Below are 15,000 nucleotides of genomic sequence, written 5' to 3' on the forward strand. Positions count from 1 at the left end.
CGATATAATAAACAAATGGTTTCATGAGTCAACTTGCTTGGTTCTCAAGGAAAATAAATGCACACACAGATTAGTGATAATCAGCCTAAAGAAAAAAGTTCTTTAGTCAAGAGCAGTGAGTGTTTTTCTCTGTTCCCTTTGTTCTTTGATTAACTTTAGGACAGATTTTTTTTTTTTTATTGCATTTTAACAAGAACAAAACATAATTTACATACAAGAGTACATATAACCATACATGTCAGGGGTAAAGAAAAATAAAATATATGGAAAAATAAAATAAAATAAAAAAGAATAACTTTAGCGACGGATATAATTAGTGGCTACTGTGTACTGTCCCTTTAAGACCAGCCGCTGTCAGAGATGCAGATGTCACACGCAACTCATTCTTTCACGAGTCATCACAACTCTTCATGTTCATCATAAGACTACTCTTATGTTATTAAGACACTCGACAAAAAGACATTTTGGCATAATTGTGTGTGTTATTGTTCGTTCAAGCTCGAAAGAGAACTGTATTCTGTCATGCTGTATTGTGCGCACGCACGATATTAGCGCGAGTCTTTCTGTGTGTCACAGTCAGGACATTCACAGGCAGCGCGTTCATTTTGGCATACATGTGTGTTGTTCGTTCTACCGCGAAAGAGAACTTGATACTGGCGCGCGTCTATCTGTGTGTGTGTGTGTGTGTGTGTGTCAGGAGGACATTCACAGGCAGCTCGGTTTTTTATGTCTTATCGCGCATGAATGGTTTAAAAGCATTTGCATTAATAAGTGCGTTAACGGCGCTAATTTGTTTATTTAATATAAAATCGCAGCATTTTGCGTCATATAATCGCGTAGGCTTGACATCGCGATTGTGATTGCGATACGATTAATCGTGCAGCACTAATTTAAAGATTGTTTGCCTTCTTCATGCCTTAAAATATCTTGAATATATCTCGACACCCTTGTCTCATTGAATGTCACATGAGACACAGCATCTTCTAACCGTACTCATACTGGGAACTATATTCTCAGAAGGTGAAGCACTGCTAAGTTTCTGCGGAGTGATTTACTCTGCTCCTCATCACAGGCTTCAAATCCCTCCGCCCAAGTAGCAGTGCTTCGCCTTCTGAGAATATAGTATCCTAGTATGTGTACGGTTAGAAGATGCTGTGTCTCGTGTGACCTTGTTATTTGTACACGCTGTGACTATACACATCACAACATGTAAATAGGAAAATGTTGGCGTTATTTTGTCACTTATTGGGAGCAGTATGCTAGCTGGAGCTGTTTACCTCCAGTCTTTGTGCTAAGCTAGGCTAGCGGTGGGTGCATCAGAGTTACGGCACGCACGGAAATGAGAAGGGTATGTGTGGACTTATCTAACTCTGGGGGATACGGGGAAGAAGATAAAGTCCCAAAAAGTCGGCGTGTTCCTTTAAATAAGCAACATTTATAAATGAATAGTTTCATATTTCTCGATCGTTACGCTGTTCGCAATGCTTCATGGGATTGTAGTTCTTTCCTGCACTAAAGCCATTAAGTCTGTGTGTTTTTGTCTGATTTTTGCTTCAAATCAAGTTTTTGTTATGATTCTCCTGATGGTTGGTTTGGTTCATGGCTTATAACAATTAACTGAAGACTTTTTCTGTAAATCCGGTAACACTTTACAATAAGGTTCATTAGTTAACATGAACAAAGAATGAACAATACTTCTACAGCATTTATTAATCTTAGTTAACATTCATTTCAACATTTATAAATGCATTATTAAAATCAATACATTATGTGTTAACATTAGTTAATGCACTGTGAACTAACATGAACAAACAATGAACAGCTGTATTTTTATTAAAGGGGTGGTTGATTATGATTTGACTTTTCTAACTGTAGTTAGTGTGTAATGTTGCTGTTTGATCATAAACAACATCTGCAAAGTTACAACGCTCAAAGCTCAGAGCAAAGGGTGATATTTTCTTTTAAAGAAATAGTTTTTTAAGGACTACAACAAACGGCTGGTAGAGACTACACCACATTCCTCCCGGGTCAGTGACATCACCAGCCCTAGAATTTGCATAAACCCCGCCCCCTGAACCCCGTCCATGTTGAGAAGAGGAAGAGTTGTTGTAGTCGAGCACATTTGTGAGTCAGCTCAAACTGGAGAACCGTCTTTTCACATTCAATAGAGAGTCACTCTGCGTGCATCTCACAACAGTTCCTATACGAGCAATTTATAGATTATCATGACAGAATATGCTAATTGAAGATAGTTAACTCCACATCATCAACATAAATTCATCAACTAACCATTCAGAGACGTCCTGTTGCATTCTACGTGTTGACACTTCTTCTTGAGTCTCTCCATCTTTGTCTGACTCAGTTTAAACATAAAAGGCAGAACAGTTTCTGTCATTTTAGTGTGTGTCGTGAGGTAATCGGAGCTGCTAACACACACAAGCTCTTGAAGCTCCGCCCTCTGTGCCGGGAGCAGCAGCTCATTTGCATTTAAAGGGCCAGACACAAAACGGTGCGTTTTTGCTCACCCTCAAAAAGTGACAACTTTAACATGCGATATAAAAATATCTGTGGGGTATTTTGAGCTGAAACTTCACACACACACTCTGGGGACATCAGAGACTTATTTTACATCTTGTGAAAAGGGCATTATACCACCCCTTTAACTAATATTAACAAATATTAATAAATACAGTAACAAATGTATTGCTCATTGTTAGTTCATGTTAGTTAATACATTAACCAATGTTAACTAATGAACCTTATTGTAAAGTGTTACCAAAAATCTTTATATGAGAAATAAATGGGAAAAAATGTATATTGCACTGTATTATAATATTTTGTGTTCTGCTGTTACAGTGCAGTTTGACGGCGTGGAGAAGTCTCGGATGTCTCCCAGTAAAGATCTGAAGTGCCGTCCGCTCCAGCGCCAGGCCAGTAAGATGAGCTCTGTGGACCCGGGCCTGGGCGAGCGCATCGACCCTGAGCTGCCGCTCGAGAGCCAGATGTGAGGATATCAGGAATATCACGGTTATGAGTTTATGAGTGTGATGATGTGTCTCTCACACACGCGTCTCGTTCACAGCTGGTTTCACGGAGCGATCAGCCGGACCGACGCCGAGTCTCTGCTCAGGTTGTGTAAAGAGGCCAGTTACCTCGTGAGGAACAGCGAGACCAGTAAGAACGACTTCTCCCTCTCGCTCAAGTAAGAGACACACACTCACACACACATTCTTGTACATGCAATCTCTAGCCGCTTACCCTAACCTTACCCATCACAACTAAGTGCCTAACCCGACCCCTGACCCTAAACCGACCCTTAACCTCATTATAACCTTATCCCTAAAACCAAGTCTTGACCCTCAAACAGGCCTTTAAAGGCTCTCAGAGAGTGAGGACCGGCCAACATGTCCTCACTTTACTCTCTTTGTCCTCACTCCACTGGTCTAACACTCAAACTGGTCCTCACAAAGATAGTTGTACAAGTACACACACACACACACACACACACACACACACACAGCGAGACCAGTAAGAACGACTTCTCCCTCTCGCTCAAGGAAGAGTCTCACTGTCACACACACACACACACACACACACACACACACATACAAACACACACGCCACTCCGATCTGACATTTAACACAGCCAGAGTGAGCCTGAAGTGACCCTTGACCTTTAGAGTGGTCATATCAATTCAAAGACAATTTAATTGAAATTCAACCAGCATTTCTTCCAGCTTTATCTATAAATGAATAAATAAATAACTATATGAATAATGAATGAATACATCAAATAAATAAATTAATTAATATGCATTAAGGAATTAATGAATAAATAACTTTCTGAATAATGAATATATAAATTGAATAAATAAATAAATAAATATAAATGAATGAATAATTATTTGAATAATGATTTAATACATTAAATAAATTAATGAATTAATATGCATTAATTAATGAATAAATAAATAAAATGAATGAATGATTAAATAAATAAATATGAGTGAATGAATGAACAAATTAATTAATTAATAAGTATATGAATAATGAATGAATAAATAAATATAACGATTTAACAAATGAATAAATAAATATGAATTAATACTTGAATAAATATGTTAGTGAAAGAATAAAAACTATATGAATAATAAATGAATACATTTAATTAAGTGATTAATTTGAATGAATAAATATGAATGAATGGATGATGGATGAATGAACAAATACATAAATGAATGATTAAATAAAATTAATGAATAAATTAATACAATAAACAAATAATATATAAATAAATATGAATGTATTTATGAATAAAATAAATGAATTGATTAATTCAGCTAAAATGTAGCTGGAATTTAAAAAGCATCACTTGAGTTATAAATGTGTTATTGAGCTGTAATGTAATGAGTGAGTGATGAAACTACTGTAAACGTCACTGTAAAGCCTGGAGTCACACAGCTCAACATCAGCTGTGGATAGAGCTGACCCTGGGGCCGCTTTCACAGAGATATTCTAGACCGGTCTATAGTGTTAGACTAGTCTACAATGTGCTCATAGTCTAGGCTAATGCAAGTAAGACTGTTTCACAAAAATAAAGACCGACTTAATTTAGACCAAAAGAATTAGACCCCTTCCCCCAGGCTAACTCAGGTCTAAGACTGTGTGTTACCATGGCAACCAGCAGTAACAATCAGTTACATTACAAACAGCCAAAAGAAAAGGGAAAATGGCTCATAATTTAAACATTTCTTCTTGTTACTACATTCTCCGCTAAATTTCCCAGGTAAAATGTCCTTGTAACTGTTACACTCCTCCAACACACACATCTCTCCCGCTGGGGTAAACTGCACTGAGCGGCTGAATGCACTTACTCGATCCACCTTTTAAAAAAAAATTTTTTTAAGTGTCTTATTTTACCCAGAATGCATTGCAGTGTAGTCCTACTTAAGAGTCTTAAGTGCTTTGTGCAACGGTCTGATTTAGATGTCTATCTGAAGTCTGACTATCTACTATATCTAAGCCATAGTCAAAGTCTATCTTTGTGAAACCGGCCCCTGGACTGTCTTTATCCCCAGTGGAGCACGTGTGGGACTGGATGGTGTGTGTGTGTGTGTGTCGTGATTCCCTCACTGGTGTTGTGCTAAACCAGACCTGACAGCATGTAGAGACCCGAGACTTCACACACACACACACACACACTCCGTCCGCAGAGACTCGTACATGCAAACGATCGTGTCTGCGTCTGATGAAATATTAATGCACACTATCAAACGCTCCTGCAATACTGATGAGGATCTGAACTAGTTTATGAGGAAACCTTCTCTGATTGTTTTATTAAACATTTGCTTCATCTGTTGATCTTCTAATAGCTAATAAGGCAGTATGAACAAAACCACACACACGTATATAGGTATTTTAGAAATATTATATATTTTATTTTATTGAACTGGCTTCAAATTATGATGCTTGTATTGAATAATGCTTTAAAGTGCATCTTATGTTTTTTCGGATATTATCCTTCATGTTTGTGAATGTAAAAGCTCTGCAAAGTTTCAGAGTGCAGATAAATGAGTTTTTGTTTTAGTTTTTGTCTCCCGAAAGAAAGAAGAGATTCTGAACTGAAACGAGTCGTCAGTAATTCAGTCTCACTCCTGCTGTAGGTTTGTAACTCATTTGCATAATGCCAGCCTGTGGTCCTGATTGGCTGAGCAGCGTCTCTTAGCTCCGCCCTCAAACACTGTAGTGTATCTGAGACTGGGAGAGTTTGGTTCGTGTTGTTCGTGTCGAGAAGACGCTGTTTTCCACTTTGATGAGATTGATACGGTAAAACCCACGCCATCGTTACTGTTCGTCTCACTGTGATCAAGAGCTGAGATTCAGATATGATAATGAGCGTTTGCTTTCTGACCAATCAGAGCAGAGCAGCTCTCAGAGAGGCGGAGCTTAGAGAGACTGAATCCTCGATGGAAGCGTTTCAGACACTGAGAGGAAAGAGCTGACGCTGCAGTGGAGATTATGAGGACATTACAGTGTTTTTGACCTTGGATGAATGTGAAGCTGTTGTAGAAGACAAGTAGGACTCTTTAGCATTATAGGAGCACTTTAAAATGCTGTCTAGGTGTGCAGCTCAGAGCGATGGTCTAATCAAATTTGTGGCTCAGAGCATAAGTGATATGAATCCAGTCTCATAAAGATCTTAAAAGGTAAAGAGGCTCTAGCGGTGACCGGCTTTATGGACGGAGAAAGAAAGAGAATGGCTGAAGGGAGAGATATAAATCTCCTCTGAATGGAGGGAGAGTAAAAGTTTATGAATTAGCGGTGCGCTAATGTGCTTCTTCACCAGGACCGCGAGCCGGTGAGGGAATGGAGAACCAAATGCACTCTTTGGGCCTGTAATTTAAACACACATTATAAAGCCAGCTCTCATCTGCAGTTTCTGCTCATCTCATGTACAGTAAAACATGTTATCAGCTTCCACAGAGTTCCTTCCTATCTCATCAATCTGCTCAGCTTTAATGAACATCGCAGCTTTAGCTCTGTAATGAAGGCTGTATTTCAAAGAAATGTTCCGGGTGAAATGCAAGTAATATGCAATATATATTATATACATATAGCCTATATATTCAGTGCTGGGCAACGGTTAATCGCTATTAATCAAATAAAAAAATTAAGTTTGTTTACACATAATATATATGTGTATAATTATTTTGTATATATAAATATACACACATGCATGTATATATTTACACAGTACACACATATTTATTGTAGTTTTGACTGCATGTCAACAGTTCCTAGCTTGTGTTGAACCCAGAACAGGCTTTTTAAAGATGGATTTGAAACAGTAACGAACAATTGAAAAGTGTAATCTCACGGTTCGGCGAGTGACACGTATACGTGCTGTTAATGAGCCGAACGCTAACAATATATTCACACACACACACACACACACACAGAACCGTGAGTCGTATCATGAACCGCAGTGAACCTTTCAGATCTATAAAGCGAAATGAATCCTCGGATTAAAAGCAAAGGAATGATTAACGTCTTCTATAACGCCTGAAAGACTCTCTTTATCTGCACGTTTACGCCCGTGATCTTGCTTTGTTCCCGTCGCTCGTATGATAAGAGGAAATCAAATCCTTAAGAGGAAGAGAATAGGAATGTTTTCCAGACGTCTCCTCGGGACGGATGAGGGATTGATGGGCTTTTAGATGCTATTCATCTTATTCATATCTAATTCATCATGTTTCATATGATTATAATAAGAGCAAAATCAAAACCCTCTGGTGCCCGTCAGTCATTTCTGACCGAAAAGGTTTGTTTTTTATAGAATTTTTTACTTCATTGGAATGATACGAAACTTGGTAAAGGTTTTAAGACTGGCTGTGTGAACACAAATATTGGAAAACAGTCACACTTGAGCTCCTCGCGGGAACAAATGAGTTTCCTCTAGTGGAAGCGTTTGGTACTGCAGCCGAACACACTCTCACTGAAAGATCATTTACTGAGATATCAACCTCAAATTTGGAACACAACTTGTTTTCTTGCATTTGTAGAGTAAAACGTGATTTTGAAAATATATATTTCATACAAAATTTTGAAAAAGTATTTTTGTGCATTTTTCATAACAATACACGTAAAATTCTGTAACCTTTTTAAGTTCACTTTTTTATACATTTTCCACTTAAGATCTGCCAAGTGTCTCTTTGAAAAGAGATCAGACTGAAGTCTGTGCTTTAAAGCATTCAATATTTACCACAGTATAAGTTGGAAATACATTTTTCAGGTTAATGCTCAAAAAGTGAATAAATGGATTATAAATAAAGTGTAAATATATTTTAGTATAAAAAAATCCCCAAAAAATAAAAACATTATCAAACTAAACTATAGTATATTCATTTCATTGAAAAAAGAAAAAAAACAGAGGGTTTAGAGGAAGAGAAGAGGAATGTTTTCTCAGGAGTGATGAGGGAATGATGGGCTTTTAGATGCTTTTAGTGCCTGTATATGTGTGTGTGTGTGTGTGTGTGTGTGTGTGTGTGTGTGTGCGTGCTCTCGGGGGTCCCAGTGTTCCTCATCTCTCCTAATGATGATGAAGAGTCGAGTAATGACAGGCAGCCAATCAGAGGAGTGGAGGAGATGATTTATATTTAATGATCGCAAAGATAATTGCTCTGATTGAAGGATATTCTTGCTTCCTGGTGGACCATCAGGCCTTGCCTCTCATTTGCATAAAGTTCTCAACTTTTTTGATGATCTCACAGCTTGCCAATCCCACAATCCCTTGCAGGAGCTTCCGTGGAGAATGAGAAACTGGTTCAGTAAATCTTCAGGCTGAATTTAACATCACGTTTAGGCATTTAGCATCGCCACGTTATCTTTCACTTTTCATCGGCCGGCTCACAGCGAGATCACAGCCGTTACAAATGTAATTAAGTGATAAGTGAGACGTGGACCGGCCTCGTTTGAGATGGACTGGACTGTTTCTCTCTCCAGTAATGAGAGTAAGGCTTCGAGACACAGACTTCAGGGTCACTGATGCCAGTTAATGAGATGCAAGAGTTATTAGATGAAGAGCGTCTGCTAAATCCCTCAGTTTGTCTTCCTCTCTTCTACGGATAACCTTGACGGATGTTCACACACGGCTGAATGCTTTTCCTCCGTGTTGTTAATCATATAGTGGAATACTGTCATAAGAGCAATACAAAAATATATAATAATGCAAAATATAATTACGATTAATTTGATTCAATTTATAAAAATTCATAAATTATTTACATAACTTATTTATTTAATTTTATTTTAATTTATCTTTTTCATCAAACCTGCCCTAAACTTAATAATAGTAAGTAATAGTTAAGACACCTTTAAAATGTGACATTTAGTTGTTGTTTACACTTCTGTCTGATCTGATGGTGTGTGTGAAACACGTGAGTTTTACCACAGACTCGTTCCAGCATCTAGAACACAACGGATGCTTCTCAAGCGTCTCCATACTAGAAAAAACACGGAAAACTACTTTTAAACACGGAATGACGGAATATTTACGTACATATTTACAGCATATTTAAAGTCTCAGTAAGTTGATCTCTGAGATGCACATTCAGACGGGACTAAAATCACGGAGAACCTCTGGTGATTATTACTGTACCGCACCTCTCCATGTTACTCCCGTCCGGATAGAGCTTAAAGGATTAGTTCACTTTCAAAAAATGTTTTCCTGATAATTTACTCCCCCCGATGTCACCCAAGATATCCACGTCTTTCTTTCTTCAGTTGAAAAGAAATGAAGGTTTTTTAGGAAAACATTCCAGGATTTTTCTACACAGAATGGACTTCAATGGCAACCAACTATACCAATGTTCAAAGAAGGTTCAAATGTCCGTCTCAATGCAGCTTCAAAGTCTCGACACAATCCCAGTCGAGAAATAAGAGTTATCTAGCGAAACCATCGGTCATTTTCTAAAAAATAAATATATATATACTTTTTAACCACAAATGCCCGTCTTGTACCTTCTCTGAGATGCGTACTGTATTACGTCATCACGTTGGAAAGGTCACAAAAAAATTAAAATAAATAATAATAAATTAAAACAAAGATGTCGGACGATTTTGAAGTTGGAGGAGAAAATGAGAGGGAGTTTTTCGCCCTTCCCTCATTTCTGAACCGGAGAACACAGACAAATAACTTAGACAGATGACGTGACGTGTGACCTTTCCAACATGATGACGTAATACAGTACGCATCTCAGAGATGGTACATGATGGGCATTTGTGGTTAAAAAGTGTATATATATTTTGAAAATGGCCGATGGTTTCGCTAGATAAGACTCTTATTTCTCGACTGGGATCGTGTCGAGACTTTGAAGCTGCATTGAGACGGACATTTGAACCTTCTTTGAACATTGGTATAGTTGGTTGCCATTGAAGTCCATTCTGTGTAGAAAAATCCTCGAATGTTTTCCTTAAAAAACCTTCATTTCTTTTCGACTGAAGAAAGAAAGACATGGATATCTCGTATGACATCAGGGTGAGTAAATTATCAGCAAACATTTTTTTTTTAAAGTGAACTAAACATTCAACAGTAACATGTTACAGAACGAGTAACATTCAGTATTACATCCACAGCTCAGCATATGTCAGACCGGTGTGACGGTTCTCTCTCTTAATCTGCTTTGTGTTCAGAGTCGCTGTGATCCTGCCAGACTTTAAAAGGCTCTCGCGTTCATTAAAGCCCGCGGGTCTCCAGTCCAACATCTCACCGAGACACGTGACGCGTTTACCAATGAGTCTGACAGCTAATCACATGTTGTTCTCTTCCATTCTTCCCATTAACCTCTCTCTCTCTCTCTCTCTCTCTCTCTCTCTCTCTTTCAATCTCTCTGGCTCTCCTCCTTTATTATCTTTCAATCAAGTCAAGTCATCTTTATTTATATAGCGCTATACAACACAGAGTGTTTCAAAGCAGTTTCACAGAGATAACAGGAAAATAATGCAACAAAGTTTGTTTCCAGAAGAAAATAGCATCACAGTCCAGCTTAAATAAGTTCAGTGATGTTAAATTTTTGTTGTAAAAAAGTTATTAATTTAGTTCATTTATATATACAGTACAGTGTAAAAGTCTTAGGCATGTTAATACCCATCCCCCCCCCCCCCCCCCCCCCCCCCCCCCCCAACACACAATTTTTTTTTTTAAAGTCGGTTATTTCTATCTTTTGCTGTAGTGTGTCAGTAGGAAATATCAGTTTACATTTCCAAACATTCTTTTTGCCATTAATTGTAATAATCCAGTGAGATGTGTGTATGCACAAGGAGTCTGACAACAGCCGGTGTGATCTGATCTCACCATCATCGAGTCCGTCTGTGATTACATGAAGAAACTGAGACGGACTAAATCCAGAAGAACTGCGGGAACGTCTCCGAGACGCTTGAAGAAACCTTCCTGCAAAGCTTCCTGAAACACTATGTGCAAGTGTACCTGGACAAGAGCCGTTTTAAACGCAAAGGGTCGTTACACCATATATTGATTTGAATGAGTTAATAGAAGTTAAATCAAAAATAAATTCAATTTGAAATTTTATTTTTGAAAGCATTCTCACTTTACAGCATTTTAACACGAGTGCCAGTGCTCTTCCCAGTCCTGGAGCTTTGCAGGAAGGTTTCTTCAAGCGTCTCGGAGTGCATACACAAATCTCACTGGATTATTACAATTAATGGCAAAAAGAATGAACATGCCTAAGACTTTTGCACAGTACTGTATATATATATATATATATGAAGACTTCAGATGTAAAAGCCTCTAAGTGCCATCTGAAATTTTCTTCTAAAATGAGTATTTTTATCAAGCTCGTATATTTAAGTTCAGTAATTAATTAATAGGTCATTTTTATTGCCATTAAAGTGAAATAACTGAACATAAACATTCAAGCTTGATAAAAAATGATCATTCTAGAAGGAAATTTCAGATGGCACTTACAGGCTTTTACATCTGAAGTCTTCATATACAGCCGCTCTGGAGAAAACCAGTGATGTCATCGTCCGGCTCAGTTCAGGTCTCATATAATGCAGTCAATGCCGGAGATCAATAACATTGTTGAATATTAAATGAAATGTCCCATGTCAATAAGCCTCTTCTTCTGTCTCGTTCCTCACAGGAGCAGTCAAGGGTTCATGCACATGAAGCTGTCCCGGACCAAAGACAACAAGTACGTGTTGGGCCAGAACAGTTGTGTGTTCGACAGCGTTCCCGAGATCATCCACTTCTACTCCAGCCGGAAACTTCCCATCAAAGGAGCCGAACACATGTCTCTGCTTTACCCCGTGGCCATCCGGACTCTATAGTGGATCAGACAGATCTATAGATCTCCATATAGATCAAGCAGACGTTGATGAACGTCTTCAGCGTTTGCAAGACCATCAGAGAACTAAAGTGCTACTGAGATCCCGAAGGCAAACATGGAGAACCCGGGAGTCTTGTTCATCTCACACGAGATCGACCGTATGGAGGAACAACTTCTTCGTGATTCCAGTTTTCTCTCGTTTTGCTCACATTGGTGGATCTTTAGTCTTAGACCTGCACCCACACTTTACAGAAACTTCAACGCCATCGTGAAACTTTCACATTTGGATGTTTATCGTACCGATTCTCTGAAGACGTGAACTTTGAAAGGTCTCCGTTCATATCCACCTTATTCCTGCGTGAATTATGGGTGTTATTCTGTTATGCTGTGAACAATCAGTGAAAGACTCGCTTTATGAACGCAATAATATGCTTTTTAAAAACTGGGTACAATGAGATGACATTATTCTACTCGCATTATTCTAACATCGAACATTAAGAGGACATTTAATAAAGTGTAAAAGGTACTTTCAGCAGACCATGAGTAACCCCAAAAGCGAGGTTATTTGTATTTATATATAGGCTAATATACATTAAATAAAATTTGATGTAATATACTGTACATAAAAGGCCATTTAATACAAAATATACATAAAATGGGCAAAAAAAAAATTCTGTGAAAAAAACACAAAAAGCGACGTGAGGATTTGAGGAGAATAACGAGAGATTCTTCGTGGATTCCAGTGAATTATTAAAGGGATATAGTGTAATTAAATCAGGAGAACAGACACAGATGTGCCAGTACATGTTGTCATGTTTCATACTTTTACATAGGAATGCAAAGGACATTTTTTTTTAATAATCACGAGGAATAGAAAGCAGCGACTGAACAGATCTCGTTGATACTCGTGTTATAACATGTCACGTTAAAATACCAAGTGTAAAGTTATTCTCATGATGTCTGAAAATAAAAACTGGAAAATGGCCAGTTCATCCAGTCACACTGACGGATCCGCTTTATTTGTAGGGCAACCTTATGATTTAAAGTGATTTGTTTCAGTCTTTCTGAATGGAAGTTCCCCAAACCGGAAGAGTCACCCATAATTCACAGCGCAGTGAGATCATGTGACATCAGGAATAATGTGGATATCTGGACGTGAACACACACTGAATCATGCGTTTATGAACCTGATCCTCCGCGTCTACACTTTCTGTGACGGTATTGTGCTCTCAACGTACAAAGTCAGCTGGGTTTGGTGGAATATCAGTCGTTGGACATGAACATTTTCAGATATTTCTGACATTTTCCATGCAGACCTGCAGATGTGAAGAGTGATGCAGACTTCATTCAGTCCCTTAAAAGGGGCAATACCAGAACTGTGGAGGAGGAGAGATGGATGGTGCCATTTAAGTGTACTTGGACCGGGCCGCTATGCAGATATAAAGTAGTACACTAGATTTACTGCCTGCAGTAGGTGTGTGTGTGTGTGTGTGTGTGTGTGTGTGTGTGTGTGTGTGTGTGTGTGTGTGTGTGTGTGTGTGTGTGTGTGTGTGTGTGTGTGTGTGACTGTGTGTGTGTGTGTGTGTGTGTGTGTGTGTGTGTGTGTGTGTGTGTGTGTGTGTCTGAGAGAGAGAGAGTTTCCGAAGCATGAAAACTGACCTTTTAATTTAAAGATTCAAAACGAGTCACTTTATACTAAAGCAGAGTTTAGGATGAGAATGAAATATGCCTGTATTGTCTACCTCAGAAAATCTGCTTCATTCGTCCGTCCGCCGATCGATAAGGTACAGCGACGTCGCAGAGATCGATTGGTTTGACTCGTCCCATTCTGCCGTCTCAAATGTCCACCAAATTTTGCCTTTTGCTTTAAGAATAGCTTCTTCTTTAGTTGGTGTGTTGGAGCGTCACTGATATGGAAAGTCACTGTATGCTGTCGTTGACTCTGTTGCTTTAATGCCTTATACTGTAAATGCATGGTTTAAAAAAAACTAGAAAACAAGTTGAGAATGTCAAGCTGACCTTCTGCTCTCAATGAATGTTTTGTGGCTGTAATTTATTATGGAGAAAAAAATAATACTATTGCTGATGTGTGTGTGTGTGATGCTCATATAAACTGATACTCTGATTGGAAGGCTGTTTGCCATGGGAACCATTTAGAGCTGTTCGACCAATCAGATCGCAGATCTGCCCTGACCTTTCCTATGACCTCTGGTTTCTTCATCTGCGGTTTCTTTTCCTCTCAGTGTCTCTCTGTTAATCCACGATACTGGAGCGATAGTGGTACGGATGAAAAGCTTGTGTGATTGGATTAGATTCATTCTTTGAGCTGCTGTGTCCTCAGTGATACAACAGAGACTTTATTTTGTTTTCTTTATCTTTTCCTCTCGGACACTTTTTGTGATATTTCTGTCCTTAAAGGGACGGTTCACCCCTAAAACTGAGAATTGTCATCATTAACTCACATTAATGTCATTATTAAGTACCCAAAACATATCATAATCCTAATCTTGCATCTATTAAAAGTGAATTGTGTCTCTAACATGTACAGTATATATATATATATATACAACTGCTCAAGTGTTTGGGGTCAGTGCGATTTTGAATGATTCTGGAAGAGTCTCTTCTGTTCAGCAAGGCTGCTTTTATTTGATTAAAAATACAGTAAAAATTGTGAAATATTATTTCAACTTAAATCATCTGTTCACTATGTGAATATCTAGTAAAGTGTAATTTATTCCTGTGATCAAAGCTGAATGTTCAGCATCATTACTCCAGTCTTCAGTGTCACATGATCCTTCACAAATCAGTATATGATTTGATGCTCAAAAAACATTTATGATTATTATATATATTTAGTTTTTTGTTGTGATAAATAGAAAGTTGAAAAGACAGCATTTATTTGAAATAGAAAAATTGTGTAAAAATACAAATGTCTTTACTGTCACTTTTGATCAATTTAATGCATCTTTGCTGAATAAATATATGTCTTTCAAAAAAAAAAAAAAAAAAAATGACCCCAAATGACATAATGACTAAATGGCAAAAAAAAAGAAAGAAAAGGCAAACCAAGATTCATCACAAGAAGAAGAAAGAGAAATGTCTGAAATGCCATGAAGATGCGTAGCTGACAGCAGCATTAAAATGTTTGCCTGAA

The 15,000-nt window shown here is 38.0% G+C and overlaps 1 protein-coding gene across 5 annotated transcripts in view; it reads left to right on the forward strand.

Annotated features, from left to right (window-relative positions):
• Positions 1 to 14,905, forward strand: part of shf (Src homology 2 domain containing F) — a 161,611-nt gene extending 146,706 nt beyond the window's left edge. For 4 of the 5 annotated variants that reach the window (XM_082182230.1, XM_082182232.1, XM_082182233.1 and 1 more), the window contains 4 exons: positions 2,857 to 3,004; positions 3,083 to 3,202; positions 11,661 to 13,370; positions 13,493 to 14,905. In XM_082182230.1, the coding sequence (XP_082038356.1) occupies positions 2,857 to 3,004; positions 3,083 to 3,202; positions 11,661 to 11,847 (455 nt within the window). In that variant the 3' untranslated portion in view covers positions 11,848 to 13,370; positions 13,493 to 14,905. Of the gene's footprint in view, positions 1 to 2,856; positions 3,005 to 3,082; positions 3,203 to 11,660; positions 13,381 to 13,492 lie in introns of all 5 variants that reach the window. The other variant, XM_082182231.1, reaches the window with a different exon arrangement.
• Positions 14,906 to 15,000: the final 95 nt, after the last annotated feature.

This window comes from Leuciscus leuciscus (assembly GCF_965113295.1).
Source record: "Leuciscus leuciscus genome assembly, chromosome: 10".
NCBI classification, from domain to species: Eukaryota; Metazoa; Chordata; class Actinopteri; order Cypriniformes; family Leuciscidae; genus Leuciscus; species Leuciscus leuciscus.